The following is an 18,989-nucleotide window of genomic DNA, read 5'->3' on the forward strand; positions in this document are numbered from 1 at the left end:
CTTACCTCCTTGGATATGATGCAATACACACCTCTGCATCAGTGGTCCCTTCATACATGTCATGCACACTGATGCAAACCTTTTACCATTTTGAATATTGCATTTGCTTCTTTTGCAGTCTATACTGTCTTTCTCATCTTTGGTATGTAGAACCTAACATCTGCCTGCCCCCACCCAAAAAAAGCAGCTGAAACATCCATCTCACCACAGAACATGTGTCCACTGTCTTTGTCCATTGGTGATGAGCTTGTGACCAGGAAACTGCAGAGTTTCTGTACAGAGTTGATATATGGTTTCCTCCTTGTTTAAAACGGTTTCAGGTTAAATTTCTTTATGCAGAAGCAGAGTGTGTTGAGCGAAAATGGTTTTCAGAGGTACGTCTGAGCCCATGTGGCCATACCAATCATGGAGGGATGATGTATTCTTATGCAGTCATACCTGAGGGGTTGAAGGGTGATGCAAATCCAACATTGGTTAATGTTTTTTGCCATAATTCAGAGTTCAACCCAGTTCTCCAGAATCTTTTCAGTTATACACTGCAAATGCAGATTTTTTTTTTCTTTTTTAATTTTTGGCTCAAACTGGTTGAAAAAAAAAGTTATTTGTAAAGACCAATCTTTAATACCCATTCCTGACACCCTCACCCCCCTCCACTCAGTCTGCTGAATGTAAAATCTCCTGCAAACCACCAGTTGTGTCTAAACCTTTTGGCCATAGTTGTGAACATCATTTCTTTGTCCTTGGGTCTTCAAGATTTAAGTTTTTTTTCTGGGTTTTGGACATGAAAATAGATGAAAGGAAGGAAAGCACCGACTCAGTGACAATGAGCTGGAGCAGGCGTGTGTCCTCCTTCGTCAGGGGTCACAGAAAGTGAAGTTAACAGTGACTACTGGTGGGAAGCTTGTGATGGGTCATCGGCTAGCAGCTAGCTTGCATTACTGGCTTCACTTGGTTTCTCAAGGTCTTTGTGCAAATGCTGTAAGGACGATGTTGACGTGTATCTTTCTCTCTCTCTCTCTAGGGTGAAAGAGGTCTATCAGGGCAGAGTGGTCCAGTGGGAAAGAGAGGAACCATCGGTGGGATGGGACTGCCAGGAAACCAAGGAGATCTGGGAACTAAAGGACAACCAGTAAGCACAGATGTTTTTAAAAAGAGCGCATTCTTAGGATGTGCACCAATCACAGTATTTTCTCCTGTCACTTTTTATCAGGGGGGTGGTGGTCGACAAGGATTTCCAGGGATGTTGGGCCTGTTTGGACCAAAGGTGAGCTCCCATGTAATCTCCATTTACAACTAGTTTTACTTTTCCTGTCCTCAACCTTTAGAATAGGCTTTTTAACTTGCCTTTTATAGTTCAAGTCCTTTTTTTTCTTAAATCACCTGAAATTGTTAGGAGATACATAAGTTTGTATTGTCTTTGTAAAGATTATGTGTGTAAGCTGCTAGGTATTACTGTAATATGGCCCAAGATGACATCTACTCCACCATGTTTCGGTTTTATTTGAAGCACCGTTGCACTGTAGATCATAACCAGCTGCAGAAACACAGCAGGCTTTATTAGTCTAAGTCTTCATCTTAAATCCCTCAGAGTGCTGTTGGAGAGTTTCCTGCTGCAGGGGTTTAAAGTGTATGTTAGTGTTCAGTAGTTGGTCTGACTCAGAGGCAGTTTGTAGGGATAAAGTTATTTTATTAAAGATTGAAGTGCAGAGATGAAAATGAAATTGAAAAAAAAAAGCTTCAGTTATCTTGTATTTACAGCAGTGTCATGGTAAATTAAAAAATAACAGTATGTGTTTTTACCAGGTGGATGAATATTTTAAAGACTTTATTATCTGTCAAAAACAGCCATGGGGACATTAATTATAACGTATTGTTTGTTATATAAGGATTTTCCATTATATTCCTCCATCAAGGTATGTGATTGCTAATGTGTGACTTTAAGCTTACAAGATGCAAAAAAAATAGACAAAGAGACAAAATCTTTAATAAAAGTGTCACAGTCTGAACATAGACAAAAAAAGAAACCAGTTAGATTTCAATGCAGGTCAGAAGTACTTTTGTGTCCTTATCACCTGCCTATACATTTAAACTTTTAATGCAAAAAAATATTTTTTTTTATAGATAATGGTATTTAGAGTGTTCCAGTTTCCACTGAGCATTAGCTTCATCAGTTCCATGACAACTGTTTCTCTAATGTGGGATCTAACGTGATAAGGCTGCACAGATGAGTTGAGACAGTTTTCAGCACACCACATGTTCCACACTGGTTGTTGCTGTTACTCAAGTCCACTCATCATCATGTTAATGGTTAAATCTCCCTCTCGGACAAGCACCTTGCATGGTAGCTCTGCCTTCATCAGTGCATACACACTTACTATTTGTTGAAGCATGAAAGCAACTAAAACCTGCAGAACGGTGGATCTGTAGAACTGGAATTGAAGAGATAGTAAAAAAACAAACACACATACACAGACAAAAACAAACAAAAAGGCTATACGGAAAAAATATTTCCTGTCTGTCTGTTAGAAACAATACTCAAAAAGTTATGGATGGATTATGATTACATTTTTTTATAAATCTTAGACATTGAATAAGGACCTAGTTAATAGATTTTGGGGGTGATCCGGATCATCACCTTGATCCAAGAATTTTTTAAAGGATTCTTTAATATGGGAAAATGGGGATAATTTTGGCATTAGAGCGTCTAGCAAAAAAATATAATGGCAACAATCAATGGCAAAAAAAAAATAAATAAAAAATCAAATATCTTGGCAGAGGTCTGCGCTCTGTTCTTCTAGCAATGACTTCTTTAGAGGCTTAGCACCTCTTTGTGAGCATATATGTTGGATTATTCCTCACTTTGATGGCACAAAAAGTTGTGCTTCCCTTATATTTATGATTCTACAGTTCTGCCATAAGTGACCACTGCCCTGCTAATAACCTCTTTATTTTAGATGCATCCCTAATGGAGCTAAACAGATTTGGGAAAAATTCAAGAACAAGTACAAAACATACTTCAAAGTGTTTTTCTCTCCTCAACACTCCGCTCATGATTCGCGTACCAAGGTCTGCAGAATGAGCAGGTCATTTTCTAAGAGACCTGATTGGTCAGGAGGTGGCGCTTTTATACTTGTTGACCTCTTATCTAGAACCTGCTCTGGAGCAGGTTAGCCGTTCAGCCTAAGTTACCATGGTGCTATACAGGAAGTGGACTAGCGTCATAGTACAGAAAATCCCAGGTTAACCTGGAAGTTACATGCATCAGATCTACATGCTTAAATGCACTGAGTTTCTGCTATGTGATTGACTGATAAGCTATCTGTGTTAACGAACAGTTGAACAGGTGCACCTGCTATAATTGCTGAGGAGTGTATGTGTTAATAGGTTGATGAGAAATGCATAATGTGGAACTTTGCTAAGGTTAAAAAAAATAGTATAACTTGAAACCACTTACCATTTAGATAGTTACATCCAGAGGCATTTTTAATCTGCATCCATTGATAACACCCCCTTGGAAATTGGAAATAAAGTTATTTGCATTTGTCTGGTGAAGCTGTGCTAGCAAAGTCCTCGAAGACACCCTCGCTACACCGTCTGAAGATATGCCATTCTGTATCTTCATTTTGAGAAGCCTCAGCTGTGAGGATAAAGGATGTTCACACTGGTAAAGTGACACAAATAGGCATATGTCATTTTGGAGTGTGGTGCTGGCTACACACTTACTGGGGAAAGAAGCACATTCCTGATATGAAAGGTTACAGCTGCAGTCAGTTAAAATAAAAGCTAAAGAGTGAGATATAAAACATATTGTATATATTTTTTCAAAAGAATTTCCCTTTGTTTTATTTTCCCTCCCAGCTATTAATTCCATGACAGCACATGTAAATAACGTTTATGTAACATGAAAAGTTATTTTCAGCTGACTTAGCATTAATGAAAAAAAAAAAAAAAAAAACTTCTCACAACAGGTTGACGCAGATTTATGATTATTTTATCCTGGTTAAACCTTGTATTTGTTAACATGTTTCTAGGGACCACCGGGGGACATTGGCTCTAAAGGAATACAGGGACCAAAAGGACCACGAGGTTTGATGGTAAAATGAAGATTAATGGCAGTTTGGCAACTCGGTGCAGTATTTCAGCCAACGCTGGTGAACTGAATTCTCACAAACTGCACACTTGGTGTGAAAAATAAGTGCGACCTCATCAGATGCTCCATCACACGTGTCCTTAGTCACTAACATGCCTCTGCTTTCCAGGGTGTGAAGGGAGCTGTGGGCCCCGTTGGCATCATTGGACCCAACGGTCATCCAGTATGTACCTCATCTCTCATCCTATCTGCCAAGCTTTATGTGACTCCTCTCTGTTTTTTGGCAGTGATAGAGTGATTGTCTGTCTTCTCTCTCTCCATCAGGGACCCCAGGGTGACAAAGGAAGTCGTGGGGAGACGGTGCGTGGCGCAGTTTTGATGAATCCTTGTCTGTCTGTACTGTGAGCACAGAATAGGATACTTAGTATGGAGACAGCGCACCACTCAGCCTCCTTTGCCCCACAGCGCTTTTCATTTCCTATTGTGTTCTGCTGTTTGTTGTTACACTCACACTGACACTTAGCTGCTGTGGAAATCCTGTCAGCGTGATAAATGTTGGCTGCTTGCTCATCTCAAGCTTTTTAAGAGGTTTGTTGAGCGCTGGCACACAGACATAATTCACAGCCCTGCGCTTAAAATGCCAACATTTATGTACAGGATTGCTGTGGGAAAACAGGATTTGCTGTGTGGAAATGAGATTTCTATGAGCAAACGTAGAAAAGGGTTAAGAGCAATTCACTTACAGAATGTTGTATACGAGGATGTGAACTAGTAACACAATTCTTTATGCTTTAAATAATAAATAATATATCTGCTCTGCTCTTATTCTCATTTTTTAAATTGATTGCATTTTCTTTCTTTTTTTTCTTCTTCAGGGGTTGCAAGGACCGAGAGTAAGTTATTACTTTTGTCTGTACCATTGTTCTTTGCACAATATGAGAAGGAATGCATGAATTATATACTCTTCTATAAAACACCAATGCGTTGCTGGAATCTTTCAGGGATCCCCTGGTCCTCGAGGACCACCTGGGCCACCAGTGAGTTCTTCTTTTTGTACTTCCTCCAGATGTAAAAGACTCTTTCCTCAGACATCCTGTAATATTTAGAGAGCATTATTCCAGACACAGTTATATAAGGAATATGGAGCGAAAGTACAGATTGACAGCTTTGGTTTAAGGGAAAATCACATTGTAATTGGTTGAAGGGTTTAGATAAACACAGCCAGAAATTAGATTTTCATTTTAAGTACTTTGTAAATAAACCTTTGCAGATAATGACTAAAGTAAGACATCTCAGGATTAGGTTTCCTGCTTTGTGATACTTTACCAGACATTTCCTGTTGTCTTCATTAGTTTTTGTGTATCAGCATCCCTACTTTGTCTTCATCAAGTCAAATGCACTTCAATCAGATTTCGCTCAGATGATGGATTTGGTTATAATATATTATGTTTTTACCTCCAAAAATTCTGAATCCTGCATTCACTGTGTTTCAGTCATCATCCATCTCTATTGTGAAGAGCCCTATAATAAATTTCTATGCATATCAGTAAAGACTTGTGACCCAGTACCACTGGAAGCCATGCCCATGCCATCACAACCTGTTGGTTTGTTATGTTTTAAGATCAGGAGCCACTCTGAGCTTTCTCCATGCGTTTGTCTTTCTTTCACTCTGGGTCAGGTTGATCTTTGTTCCTTCTGTTTAAATGAGGCTGTGCTACAGCTGCCCAGTATTTATTTATTTATTTATTCATTTTTCTTCAGCACAGTCTAAATTGGGCTTTCTGTTGTTGGCAAACACATCATTTTCTCAAATCAAGTCCTCTCCTCGATAGATTTGGATAATTATATGTAAACCTCATTAAAAGTGTATTACTTGATTGGATGTTATTTGACCACTCTGATGGATTTATCTCATTTTGCAGATTTATTTCACTTGTATTAGAAAGCTCCTTTGAGTCCATGTTGTAGAGTTCCCAGCAACAACCTCCAAATACCGTTACCGCACTTGAAATCAGCTTCATATTTTCACCTGTTTTACTGGTGGAAAATAAATATTGAAGGAATAGCTAACAGACAGCCACACAACAGCTTTTCAGTCATTTGCTCATCTACTTTTTGATTCCCAGACAGCTGCATATGTAAGAGTTATGTTTCCTAAACTACTTTTAATTTATAGTGTGAATATCTTTAAAGCTGCACTGCTGAACTTGGTGAGGCGCCCCTAAATTATAGCTAATTAGCATCAGTTTTGCATCCTACTAGAAATCTGAGCTCTTTCCAGCCAGTAAAAGTCAGTCTAATGTTGAATCTTGTCTCTTTTCTGTCCCTTTCCATCTTCCTTTGCATCCAAAATCGCCAGTGTGTGTGTTGATATGCAGTTGCTGTCATATGACACTGGGCTGTAAAGCGGCTCCCAGGAAAAAAAAAAAAAGTCTGGTTTCTTAGCCTCGCGACACTTCAGGGCTGCTTTTAAAGCCTATATTCATGTTCACATGACTAACTGATTGACAATGCAGGAGAAGTTAGTCAAATAAGGCAGTGGCTCCTCACAGGTGTTTAAACATACAGTTGCAATTATTCCTGCAGAAGAATTCTACATGTCTCCAGATCAAAGTTTCACATTTGAAACAAAGGTTCATTAAATCATTGTTGATCAAGAGACTTGTTAAACACTTTCTACACTGAGCTGTTCTGCGCACAGTTAGGATTAAATATGACAGAGTCCTGGTTTTTCTGCAAAAATGAAGACAAGGTGTTTCTCCAAGTCTGGTGGAAAATCATTTTCTGTTGTTATTTAGGGGATAATCTTTCTTGTTAGGCCGACTTTTTTTCCTCACTGTAATCTAATACAGTAGATGATCGTTTACGGCTCTTCTTCATTTGACATGATTAATTTCTTGTGTGCTCGCGCCTCATTTCCTCTGCATTGGTTATTGTTTTTTTTCCCCTTATCTGCATATTGAGTGAGAAATGAGAGTCTCCACCACCAGAGTAGTTTAGGTTTTACAGAACAGTACATGAACACAAAGACATTCAATGACTGCTAACATGTTCGCAAAAATTCCCCTAAAGTCTTTTTTTTCTCCCATTGCTTTCAAGGGCCTTCCCAGTTCTGCATTTTTATTTGTAAGTATGTGCTTCATTATTTCATAATTTGGGCTTGCTGGATGACCGAAAACAAATTAAAGTGTCTTCTGCTGGCAGAGAAATGAAGCTCTCGGTACTGCGTTTGAGATCATCGATTTCAATGCTGCACTAAAGCAAGAGGTTAGTTTTTAGGGAAACTATTTAAGCTGCAGTCTTAAAATGTATTCTGATATATGCTCAATTAAACTTGTGCAATTATTAGAATAGCATGGTACAGAATAGTGACAATAATATTAACCAAAGATCTTATGTTAAAACTAGAATTATCAAAGCTTGGACCTGCCCATGTTGGACCAGGGCACAGAGATCTTGAAGACCTTGCAGCATCTCAGCTCGCTGATCCAGAGTTTGAGAAACCCACTGGGAACCCGTGACAATCCAGCCCGGATCTGCCGAGATCTTTTCAGCTGTGAGCAGCGGATGTACGATGGTGAGAAGGTGTTTTCACGGCTGTTTTTGTCTCCGTTAATGATTTATCTGATTTCATTTATCCTACATCTCCTCTGCAGGCACTTACTGGATCGATCCAAACCTCGGCTGCAGGGTTGACAGCATTGAGGTGACGTGCAACTTCACTGGTGGAGGACAGACATGCCTGAAACCTATCACAGTTTCAAAGGTTTGGATCAGTGTTTACATCCATGCAGGACATGGAGACAGACAAAAAATTTAAACACACATCACTTAGATACAAACAGCATTATTCTGAGAGCATACACTGCTGACAGTGGATTAATATGGAATGGAAAATGTTTCCATGTTTTCTCAAGTTGTAGAGAAAAACTTTAAACTTTAAAGGAACAATGTGTAAGAATCATTTACATCTAGTGGTAAAGATGGGCATAAAATTAAGTGACATGCCAAGCACATTGGCCAAAATTCTTCCAGACATAAACATGTTCAGTGAGAGGATCCAGTGGCCTCAGGTGCAGCAAGGACTGCACTACAGGTAACTACTTCTACATCGTTTACCGTCTTTTTCTATGTGCATTATAAGGTGTTGCTGTGGCCCCTACCAAAAAAGCCAGCATTCAGATAAAGCTCAGAGACTTCTCACTTCACACACAGAGCTGTTTGTCCATTCAGAGACACCGTAGTAAAAATGGTGGCACAAATATGGCAGCTGCCATGTATATGAAACCACAGCATGTCGATGTAAATGGCTCATTCTAAGAAAATAAAAACATAAATAATTTTAATAAAGTGATTTAATACCAATAGAAATGCTATTTTTAATGATATATACATTTTTCAGTGACTTGATTTAGTTACACACTGCACCTTTAAGACAGGCCATGTGACCACATCATGTGTCTTTTGATTGATAAGACCATAGCTGCCCATTTTCTGGCTTTAATTGGACGGATCACTCTGGTTGTGAATCTAAAGATGTCCTTTTGGTCTTCAAACATCAAAAGTATGTTTATTTGGCAAGTAAATCTTTGAACTCTTAATCTATCCTTTATATTTTGGGATAATAATTTATCTTTAAGATATTTTAGTGAAACAGTTTCATTTCATTATAATCATTATAATTACTAGCACTTCTTCCATATTCACATTTTACACATCTTAATTAATCATATTAATATGCATAAATCCACTTGCTCTTCAGCTGGAGGTGGGAGTGGGTCGCATCCAGATGAACTTCATCCACCTTTTGAGCACCGAGGCTGTGCAGCACATCATCATTCACTGCCTCAACACACCTGTGTGGGCAGCAGGGCCGTCTCGGCAGCCTTCGCCCACCGCTGTTAGCTTCAAGGCCTGGTCGGGGGAGAAGATTCATGCTGGAGACCTCCTGGAGCCGCTCATTCCCAGGGATGACTGCTGGGTACGCTATTTTACTATTGTGATAGGCAGGTCAATGCAGTTCTCAGTGCAAGAAAGCTTTGAAGAAGAATAGTTTTGGGAAATGCACTTACACTCTCTTGCTGAGAACTTGAGAGGCTGATATAACCCAAGTTGGTTAAAGTTTGGAGCTGGAGCCAATTATTACATTTCATTAATGCAAAGGCAATCAACAGGAGAAAGATTCAGACTGAGGCCTGTTATACATGTACATGGGAATTATTTTTTAAAACCATTTCTTTTCCATTTATATATAATACCAGTCGAAAGGGTTTTTTTTGTTAATATTTTTTTTACTAAAAATTACTAAAAATTTTCCTTATTCTTCTCTCATATTCTTCTATCTCATTTTTATAGCAAGACACTACTTTCTACAGTACTATTCAGATAATGCTCCCAGGGTATGGTACCACAGTGTGTTCCAACACTGCTTTTATGCCGACAGAAGGGCTGGTAGTAAACAAGAAAAGTTGGGACACCTATAGGAATTGGAAGCACTAACTTTCGAGGCTTTTATCAAACTCCATTTTGTAAAACAGCTTTAATATGCTAAACATTTCTTCTTCCCTGAAGGTTTTTTTTTTCTATAATTCTGAAGAGTACATTTTTAACATTTTTTTTCAAACTCTCACAGGTTACCACTTTGTACCAATTCAAGGTATTTATTGGGCTTCAATTAAAAAAAACAAAAAACAGAACAGTGTGTGTGTATGTGTGTGTGGGGACAATCGGTGGCTTTTTTCCAGCATGCTCTTTTGTTTAAATGGGTTGGTTTCTCACAGCAGGCAGTATCACAGGAATGCACTATAATTGTTTTGCAATTAGAGAAAAGACAAAGACAAAAAGGACGGTCGCATGAAGATACAGTACTGTGTCAACAGGTTTTGACAGTGAAGATGGAAACCATACATGTGTTTCAACTAAACAAATCTCTGTCCCAGTTATCATTTGTACATAATATAATGTATTAATTTAATTCTAAGAGACTCAGGTGAACTGGTGTTCTTGATTTTTGTCTTTACATGTAGCAAATCTGTTCATTCACTTCTATACTTGGTCAAAAGGGCATGTTCTCACTCATCTTCAGCTCAGCTAGATCTCTCATTTACAACATAACAGTGGGTGAAAATGTTAACCATCACCCTGTTTCTCAGGATAATCCACAGGCCTCACTGTCAAAGGTCTCTCTGGAAGAGATTAGTTCTCAGGCATTATCTGAAAACATTCACCTCAAACCAAACTACATACATGTGTAGACTCCACAAAGAGAGGGAGAAATGACTGATGTTATTTTGTTTGACTCTCAGATCAAAGATGGACGCTGGCATCAGACTCACTTCATCTTCCAGAGCCAGGACCCAACCTTACTCCCCATTGTGGATGTGTACAACTTACCGACCGTAGAGCCCAGCGCAAGATTTCACCTTGAGGTCGGACCTGTTTGCTTTCTGTAGGGCTCCACGCTGGGAGCCCAGAATAATCCTTGAGGGAAAAACAGCGTGGGAGATCTTGAATAACGGTGCTTCTGTGGTTTGCAGCAACAAACCCCCGTTCTTTTTAGGAAATACGCTTGGACTGCAGAAACACGAGGGCACCAGATGAAGAAGACTCATTGGAGACTATATGAAAATAATAATGAGCTTCCCTTTTAAAGACTTGCTTGTGTGATAGGAGATCTTGATGGACGTCTCACGCCTGTCATCTCTGACCATGTTGTATCATGTTTCTTCACAGTCTGATCCTCGGTTTAAAAAAAAAAAAAAAAAAATCTTCGGTTTTATAAGATCTGTAAAGAAATATGACAGAACTCTGCAAATCTAGTAACACCAATTTTAAAGTATTATTTATAGATGTATTTGTGCTGTATATTGTGATATAAAGTGCAATGGCTATTTCACAACCTTTAGGGATATACAGTGTCAGTCATATCACTCATTCAGGTATACACAAAGACATACTGACTCCAGGTATTTCTTCTTTTTTTGAGCCTCTATTGACTGATCGCTGATGAGCATTTGTGCAGATTTCTTGGCACAAATAACTGCTGTGTGGTACCGTCAGTGTAAAATGGAGCCGAGATTTCCACAGGGTGTCATGATGCTACCTCGTTTCGCACCTCTCGTCTCACTGCAAACAGTCGTTACCTGATATAATCTGGGATGACACAGAGGTGACACCTGGTGCTGCGACAATTGACACTCAGACGTTAAACTCTTTGTAAGCTCTCATTAAAGTTGTGTCTCTGCTTTAAAAAGGGATGAATGTAAAATATATACAGACAAGAGGCAAATTTCTTAAGTTATATTGTCAAGTTATTTTAACATTTTCAATATTCTGAGTTACGTTTTTCTTGAAGTGTAAATGTATACTTATGCAGCCTTTTATTATCAGTGGGTTCTATTTAAGTATTATTTAAATTCAGACAAGCTTTTCCACTTTCAAACCGGGCGTCAAAAGTCTGTCTTCGATCATTTACAGCTTTAAAAATTGTTATTAACAATGCAACAAATATGGTTGGTTGCACCAATCTGGAAAACTCAGAGGATGCTGCCATTGGTACATAAGCTCAGTGTTTGGTCTGTACAGACATTATATGCTGAACGCTCAACAGGTCATTCAATAAACATCTGAAACCTTTGTTCATAAGCAGCTTTTATCTTCTTTAAAAGAAAAACTTCACTAAAATAAAGGAAAATGCATTTATATGGTCTCTAAATCGAAAATTTGAATGGTATTTGTGAAATAGTGCTATTTAAGCAGCCATTTGAAGCAATGTGTGATGGCAAAACTCGGGCAGACGAAGTTATCTTGGGCACATGGCATGGCGACCTCCATCAATAGGCAGGTTGACCCCAGTGATGAAGCTGGCAGCGTCAGACGCCAGGAAGGCGATGCTGTGCGCCACTTCCTCCACCTCGCCTGGCCGACCGAGTGCGTGGGTCTGCTTACACTTTGCAAGAAACTGGAGGGTTAAAAGGCACAAAGATGAAAGTGGCATCTATAAAGAGACTTTTCAGTGCTATGTTTTTTAGATTTATCTGCTTTAGCTCCAAAAAATATAAACAGATTGTCACATTACTGTTACTTGACATGAACTATTAAAGATCTAAGAGTGGCTCACCTGAGCATACTGCTCATCATCCAGCCCTGCTCTCTTGTGGACATCTGTAATGATCACACCAGGACTGAAGAGAAATATATATTACAGCTCATAAGAAATGCTGTCAAAGATTTTAGTGATAAAGTCACGTTTTTTCAGACAAATGACAAAAAACCTAAAACGGAAGGCAGAGGAACATGAATATTAAAGTGAAATTAACAAACAAATATTTATTACACATACCAGACTGAGTTCACTCTGACTTGCTTTGTTGCCAGCTCTGAAAAAAAAGCACAAAAACAAAAAAAAAAAACAGTTGTATGACGACTTGTCCTCACTGGGAACTTTTATAGGGCTTTACATATAAAATGGCTCAACCCACCAAGTGCTATACAGCGTGTAAATTGGTCAATGGCAGATTTGGACATGCAGTAAGCTAAGACACCAGGGAACTACAGAAAGGATGAAGGAAAAAAAAAAAACATGATGAATAAAATAGAACAGTAGTGCCGTTTAAGGCTTGCACCCACATACTAAATACCCACAGATCTCTGTCCGTTCACGCTGGAAACATTGACGATGGAGCCTTTGGTCTTGATCAGGTGTGGCACACAGAGTTGAGTCAGGTGGTAAACAGATCTGTTACAGGAAATAAAGTTTTGGGAGAAAGTAATAATTAACATTTCCATAGCAGTATACATGTCACTCACAGGAAAACTTTCCAACATCCATGAGTGGATTCAGCAGTGTGATAAACAGCATCTCACCTGCACCCACACATTCACACATTCACACAGGAGACGGGTGCAAGATGATTAATGTTCCTGCGGATCCGATGCAGTTTGGAATAATGTGGGCAAGTAAGTTATGCATTTTAGATTTATTTATTTTTTCCTTATGAATTCCAATTCTGTCACAATGCTCACCTTCATTTACAGCAGAAACTGACTTAATGAGTGATAAACGTGCTGGCTAGCCAAACATTAGATCATGTGACCTAAAAGGATCCCATGTCAACGTCAAATGGAGACTTTGTCCTTTATATCTGCAATAAATTTAGTACATTGACTTTCAGTTATGCCTGCCTGCATCAATGCATGATGCAGGTCTGTACAAACCCCAAAACCCACAGGCTGTTTAAATTTTTAAAATACAAAATGCAATGATCTGACAACTAGATTTCACTAAAGATAGTTTCCACTGATATGTTGACTGTAGGAATTCACTGCAACATCACTGAATGAAAAACATTATACATATAAAAAGATTCAGCAAGAGAAAGGCTGAAAAATACTGAATGGCAACAATCTTAAGGCAGCTCTGCATTAAACACACACATCACTGTATGGCGTAATTAGTTATGCGGGTTTAAGAAGACTTTTGACACCCATTGTTGTTGACCAGGGTTAGTTTAAGCTTCATTATACAAAAGATTCAGAAACACTGCAACAATCCCTGGACTGAGATGAGGTGGAAAACTGTCCTGTGGTTTGAATAAATTACATTTTTAAACTTTTATAGAGATAAAACCTACATCAAGCCCTCCAAGCAGGAGCAAAATATATGCTTTAACATCGGTTTGAGCCTACAAGTTCCCTATAACCATGATCGTTTATGCTTGTGCAGCTAGTTTATGCTTTCATGTGCAGTTCGGAACCCAAAAATCGTTGCTCATGTTGGGGCTTCTGTACTTGTTTAAACCAAGAGTCGCTAAAAACAAAAAGAACTTCATGTGAATGTGTAAAGAAGTTAATTCATGTCGAACAGTGGCTCTACTAATGTTAAAGGACATAAAATTCACAAGTGTTCGGCAAAATCGTTAAATTATGTGCAAACCTAAATTAATTACAAACACGTTAAATTTTACAATGATGTTCCACTGATGCATCATATTTGAGGAAAGTGGCATGCCGTGTAAAAACATACTAATTGCACTTGTTACATTCTGCAACTCTGCAATTTGTATTTACATGTCGGTACAAGTTTGCATCAGAATACAGGGAAGCTACTGCAAACAACAGGAATGAAAATAATTTATATTATAAAGAGCAAAAAGAGAAGGATGGCACTGCATCTGTGCTGATATAGGGGTGCATTAGTGTATGTGACTTGGGTAAATGGAGCATCTGGGATGGCAACATTAATGCTGAGTGTTTTATCATAGTTTTGGAACAATGTGTAATAAAGTCTTGCTTATTACAGCAAACAAATGCCAAACCACAATCTGCATGAAATAAAAAAAACAACCCAATTAAACAACAGAAATAAAATAAATAATAAGATAAATGTGCTTTTAAAAGGAGACAACCAAACAAAATAGTGCCATTACTCAGTCCTGAAAACATTTACATGCATAACTGTATTTCTCTTGCAAGGCTTCCATCCAATCATTTCTTTTACCTACATATTCCCACAATGTGGCGCTGAATAGCCCATCATCACAAGACACGTTCTAGCTACTGTCCACTCAGCAAAATGAACATTCCCATCATCCATCATAATGGCAGGTCTTATAAATCCTACCTGACATTGATGTTCATGACCTTGTCATACTGTGCCAGATCTGTGGTCTCAATGCTGCCCATGGCCAGAATGCCAGCACTATTGACCAGGACATCCAGCCGGCCAAAGTGAGCAATAATTTGCTCCACTGTCTTCCTCACAGTCTCCTCGTCAGTCAGGTCTCCAGGAACGAGCAACGGCTGCACATAAAAATCCACATTATGGCTTAAAGAGGCTAATTTATGAGGGGCTTTAAAGTTGATTTCATACTATTGTCAACAATGTACTTTTGTACCAAAGAAACACTGATTACAGATAACATTTCAAAAACAAAAAGCCTCCATGTACCCAGTTAGGGTTACTTTTAGGTTCCTGTAAATTATCCACTTGGAAGGTGTAAACCTGTCAAGCAGTCACACTAACTCCACTTAACTTCACCTGACACGGAAATACTCTCAACAACCAACGATTCGTAATGAGTTATGTGCACTGTGATTTAACACGATCCAGGTCACGTGGTGTGAAACTGATGACCCAGCTGATACTCACCTCGACACCTCCGCAGTCGGTGCACTGTTTGGCTATTTTGTTGAGGTTTTCCACATCCCGGCCATTCAGAGCCAGCAGAGCTCCGAGTTTTGCGAACAGGACGCTCGTCCCTGCTCCGATACCCGAGCTGGCTCCCGTTATCAGGGTCACTTTCCCCTTCAACGATGACACCTACAAAACGAACATACAAACTGATCTACACGACTCTCACAGTAACTTAGCATGCACAAATTAGCTCTGCATGCCGTGATAAGCACCATAAACACGAACGTATAAACATAAAAACACTGTTATTTATATACAAAAAATGTTTAATGCTAACTTACTTTAAATGCATTCTCTGAGGCCATTTCGGTGTGGTTTACCTGTCCCTAAATCCAGCATGTCGTGTTTCGTCCACGACTAATGACGTCATTTGACGCGAAAAAACGAATTTGTAGTTCAAAGACTACAAACACTTCCCCGACTTTCTCAAATCTCTAACTACATGCCTTTTAATGAGTTTAATTTACTTGTGGAGACGTTAGAAAATATAGTGACATTATATAAAATGATAATATACAAGCCTATTTAAGACAGAACATGGTAGTTTATTTGTGTTTTTTATTATTACAATAAAAAAACAGTAGCAAATCTTACAAAGTCAGACATGCTTCTTTTGGTCTAAACACATGGTGATAAAAAGGATAACCGGTTGAATTTTTTTTTTTAAAGTCACTGTTACTTCATCAACCATGCGTCCTTACTGAATCTTATATTCAAGATGCAAAATCTGACTGTACACAGAATGTGGAAAAAAATAAAATAAAATAAACTAAAAAAAAAAGAAATGAAGATGAAGATGAAGAAAAATAATAATACAACTCTTGTTCATTAACATTTTAATCTGCATGACAAAAAACATCACTTTGCAGTTTTGGCTTTTCTATGATTTCTAGCCTCTGACAAAATACCTGTTTTACCTTAGCAAGGCCCCAGGCTCGGTATCCACTGGTTTACTGGAAATAACAGGCACCATGTACAAATATCTGAATTAAAACTCAGCTATACAGCAAAAGGGTTAGCATGAATGGTCACATCCTTTATGCGGGTTTCAGTCAGCGGTCGGAACGTCTTTTCATTCACAGGCAGCTTCTCCAGCTCATCCAGTGTTTCCAAGCCATCGATAATCCTACATGATAAAGACAGTGAGATGTCAGCAAACAGAAGAAAACTAATTAAATGTCTATTGGGTAGTTACTTTATGTATCAATTAAAAATTGCCTGATTTCCACCAGTTAGAAAATATAATGTTGTATATTATGCTATGATTATGCTATTATTTTAGTGCATTGCTCTTTTTTTAATGAAATGTATACATTACGTACTTTCCAAAAACTGTGTACTTCATGTCCAGATGGGGCTGTTTTGCATATGTGAAGAAAAACTGGGAGCCATTTGTGTTGGGGCCATTGTTTGCCATTGAGACCACTCCTCTTACATTATGCTGTGAAATCAGATAATAATAATAATAATAATACAAAAATGAGATGGTTCACTACTGAAAACATAACAGAGGGGAGAGTCATCCAAGAATTTACTAACCTTGAAGTGTTCACTGAACTCATCTTCAAATTTGCGACCCCATATACTTGTTCCTCCTTTACCTGTGCCTGGAGTAGGGTTTCACACCAAGACACATTAAAGAAATACAGTGAGCATGTTATTTATACATTTCAAGGGTCGATCTGATGATAAACCGTCAACATACCTGTGGGGTCTCCAGTCTGAACCATGAAGCCCTTTATATTTCGGTGGAAGTTGCAACCATTATAGAACCCACTGGCACACAAAGCAAGAAAGTTCTGTAAAATAGTACCGCAGTCAACCACATATACCGACCTTAAAATGACAACACAAAGTATATGACGTAGAGCCACAAATAATTAATTTAAACAAATTTACAGAAATCATAAAGATTTCGAAGAACATCGTCCTGTTCATGTGACGTGAAAACCTACCTCACATGTTCTTGGAGTGCGTTCACAGAACAACTCAATTTTAACGTCCCCTACATCTGTATGAAGGGTAACCGCCTGCAAAAGGAAAACTTAATCATTAAGAAATCACATTTGTGATTCTCGGACAGTAATTATTGACTTAGCTCAATATGATGTAGCAAACCTGCCAAGTTAAACGAATAAACACATGTAGTTAGCTGACTATCTTGTGACTCAATTAACCCCGTTACAATATAAATAACTTTATTAATTTAGATATTTCATTTTCAGTATTTAACATAAATCTACAGAAAATGTTGAAAATGAAAATTACCATTTCAAATGGTGCGTCTGTTATCGAGTGTGTCTGAGAAATACGGTCGGGTGGAGTGAGTCACCAACGTTCATTGGTTCCGCTACGAGCTGAAAATATCTGCGTTTGTCACTGTTAGGTATTTTGTAAAAACTGTATATGCAGTATCCTATTTAAAGTATTAAAGTTTCAGTGTTAAGACTGACTGATAAATCTACGATTAGCAACACAAAAGATTTTGGTTAACCCTCTATGGCATGGTGTTGCCCTCAGGCAACAAACCATTATTTTGGCCCACACACCAGCCCCTTAAATTAAAACATCACATAAAAAGTCTGATGATAAGTTTTAGACCAATGAAATTTGAGCCGGGCGTGGCTTTGACCCTTCGTCATGGGGTGAAACAGTCCTTTTTGGAGCCACAGCCAACCTGGACACACTGCCTGCAGAAGGTAAGATAAATTTAACTTTTTAACATGTTTAAATTTAAACAACTTTGTATAAAAATATCTGTGATGTGCATGAATAAGTGAAGAAGCATATTTGATTGAGTAAAGACACTTTTTGTCTTCATTTATTTACTGAAATGGCAGTTTTTCATTCGTTGCCTCAGGGCAACATTGTGCAGTTAGACCACTTTTGTGTTAACTATAACATGCTCATGGATGAAGATGTGTAGGGATGCATAGCTATCCACATAATCAAGTTTTTTGCTGTACTATCTACTGTTACTCACAGGAAATGGAAGCATAAACATTTTATCCATATAAGGAACATGATCAAGTGGTCAGGCTCATTCCTTCAGACAGTGAGGACAGTGAGCTTGAGGAGAGTCACAGTGAGGAAGAGTGGACTCCAGAATCAGGTTTGAGGGAGAGTTAGGAAATCAGGATTCAGTCAGTAGAGTAACATACTGTATGGAATGAACATGTGTGTGCCTGTGTATGTGTGTGTGTGTCTGCGTGTGCACATCAGTGGGTAAAGAGAGGTTTATATGACCTATTCTAATTTTATGCTTACTGGTTTATTTTGAAAACAGATGGCTTGTGGATGAAGAGGAAAATGAAGATGAAGTTTCACAGGAAGATGTTCCATGCTCACCCTGTTGGAGAACACCCCACAATGCCAACATCACTGATTACCCAGAATGACAGGCCAACCTGTCATCCCCCCCCCCGCGCGGTCGTCCCAGTTCCACAATTGCCGCGCAATACAAACAAAGAAAAGAGGAGAACAGGACCCACTACACCTATTCCGGACCCTGATGTGCGTCTGGATGCCACAGCCCACTGGATGGTCATGGATGAAAAAAAAGGGAGATGCAAGGTACCAGGATGCAAAGGTACACCTAAAGCCAAGTGCCAAAAATATGACGCCCACCTCTGTTTCACATCCACCAGCAACTGCTTCATGAGATTCCATACAGAATAATACAGACTGTGCTTTGTAAAAAAGAGA

At 38.7% G+C, this 18,989-nt stretch overlaps 3 protein-coding genes and 1 long non-coding RNA gene across 5 annotated transcripts in view; 2 read left to right on the forward strand and 2 right to left on the reverse strand.

The window, feature by feature from the left end:
- Positions 1-10,906, forward strand: part of col27a1b (collagen, type XXVII, alpha 1b) — a 67,590-nt gene extending 56,684 nt beyond the window's left edge. The window contains exons 49-61 of one of the 2 annotated variants that reach the window (XM_042000614.1): positions 1,022-1,129; positions 1,211-1,264; positions 4,032-4,094; positions 4,260-4,313; positions 4,415-4,450; positions 4,966-4,983; positions 5,092-5,127; positions 7,190-7,216; positions 7,295-7,357; positions 7,499-7,667; positions 7,747-7,856; positions 8,853-9,071; positions 10,396-10,906. In XM_042000614.1, coding sequence (XP_041856548.1) covers positions 1,022-1,129; positions 1,211-1,264; positions 4,032-4,094; positions 4,260-4,313; positions 4,415-4,450; positions 4,966-4,983; positions 5,092-5,127; positions 7,190-7,216; positions 7,295-7,357; positions 7,499-7,667; positions 7,747-7,856; positions 8,853-9,071; positions 10,396-10,542 — 1,104 coding nt within the window. In that variant the 3' untranslated portion in view covers positions 10,543-10,906. Of the gene's footprint in view, positions 1-1,021; positions 1,130-1,210; positions 1,265-4,031; positions 4,183-4,259; positions 4,314-4,414; positions 4,451-4,965; positions 4,984-5,091; positions 5,128-7,189; positions 7,217-7,294; positions 7,358-7,498; positions 7,668-7,746; positions 7,857-8,852; positions 9,072-10,395 lie in introns of those variants that run through there. The other variant, XR_006012141.1, reaches the window with a different exon arrangement.
- Positions 10,907-11,375: 469 nt separating this feature from the next.
- On the reverse strand, positions 11,376-15,730 carry zgc:101858 (uncharacterized protein LOC449555 homolog). Its single transcript, XM_042000660.1, has 8 exons — positions 15,566-15,730; positions 15,240-15,410; positions 14,712-14,890; positions 12,734-12,827; positions 12,571-12,640; positions 12,432-12,468; positions 12,210-12,273; positions 11,376-12,050 (listed from the first exon to the last, which is right to left on the reverse strand). The coding sequence occupies exons 1-8, from the start codon at positions 15,587-15,589 to the stop codon at positions 11,892-11,894; spliced, it is 798 nt and encodes a 265-aa protein (XP_041856594.1). The 5' UTR covers positions 15,590-15,730; the 3' UTR covers positions 11,376-11,891.
- Positions 15,731-15,952: 222 nt separating this feature from the next.
- On the reverse strand, positions 15,953-17,612 carry ppil3 (peptidylprolyl isomerase (cyclophilin)-like 3). The gene is made up of 6 exons (XM_042000669.1): positions 17,553-17,612; positions 17,240-17,314; positions 16,990-17,083; positions 16,824-16,891; positions 16,607-16,725; positions 15,953-16,410 (listed from the first exon to the last, which is right to left on the reverse strand). The coding sequence occupies exons 1-6, from the start codon at positions 17,553-17,555 to the stop codon at positions 16,284-16,286; spliced, it is 486 nt and encodes a 161-aa protein (XP_041856603.1). The 5' UTR covers positions 17,556-17,612; the 3' UTR covers positions 15,953-16,283.
- A 246-nt stretch (positions 17,613-17,858) lies between these two features.
- Positions 17,859-18,974, forward strand: LOC121649669. Its single transcript, XR_006012144.1, has 2 exons — positions 17,859-17,983; positions 18,571-18,974. It is a non-coding gene; the product is annotated as an uncharacterized LOC121649669 (long non-coding RNA).
- The last annotated feature ends 15 nt before the right edge of the window (positions 18,975-18,989 follow it).

Source organism: Melanotaenia boesemani, chromosome 11, assembly GCF_017639745.1.
Source record: "Melanotaenia boesemani isolate fMelBoe1 chromosome 11, fMelBoe1.pri, whole genome shotgun sequence".
NCBI lineage: Eukaryota > Metazoa > Chordata > Actinopteri > Atheriniformes > Melanotaeniidae > Melanotaenia > Melanotaenia boesemani.

Bases quoted from the DNA above. Each gene is read 5' to 3' on its own strand.
- ppil3 (XM_042000669.1), bottom strand. The intron at 16,892-16,989 runs GTATGTTGACGG...ACCCTACTCCAG, and splicing joins TCAGACTGGAGACCCCACAG to GCACAGGTAAAGGAGGAACA. The intron at 16,726-16,823 runs GTTAGTAAATTC...CTGATTTCACAG, and splicing joins AGTTCAGTGAACACTTCAAG to CATAATGTAAGAGGAGTGGT.
- zgc:101858 (XM_042000660.1), bottom strand. From the start codon at position 15,589: ATGGCCTCAGAGAATGCATTTAAA. The intron at 12,828-14,711 runs GTAGGATTTATA...TTCCTGTAACAG, and splicing joins GTCATGAACATCAATGTCAG to ATCTGTTTACCACCTGACTC. The intron at 12,469-12,570 runs GTGGGTTGAGCC...CTTTTTTTTCAG, and splicing joins TACACGCTGTATAGCACTTG to AGCTGGCAACAAAGCAAGTC.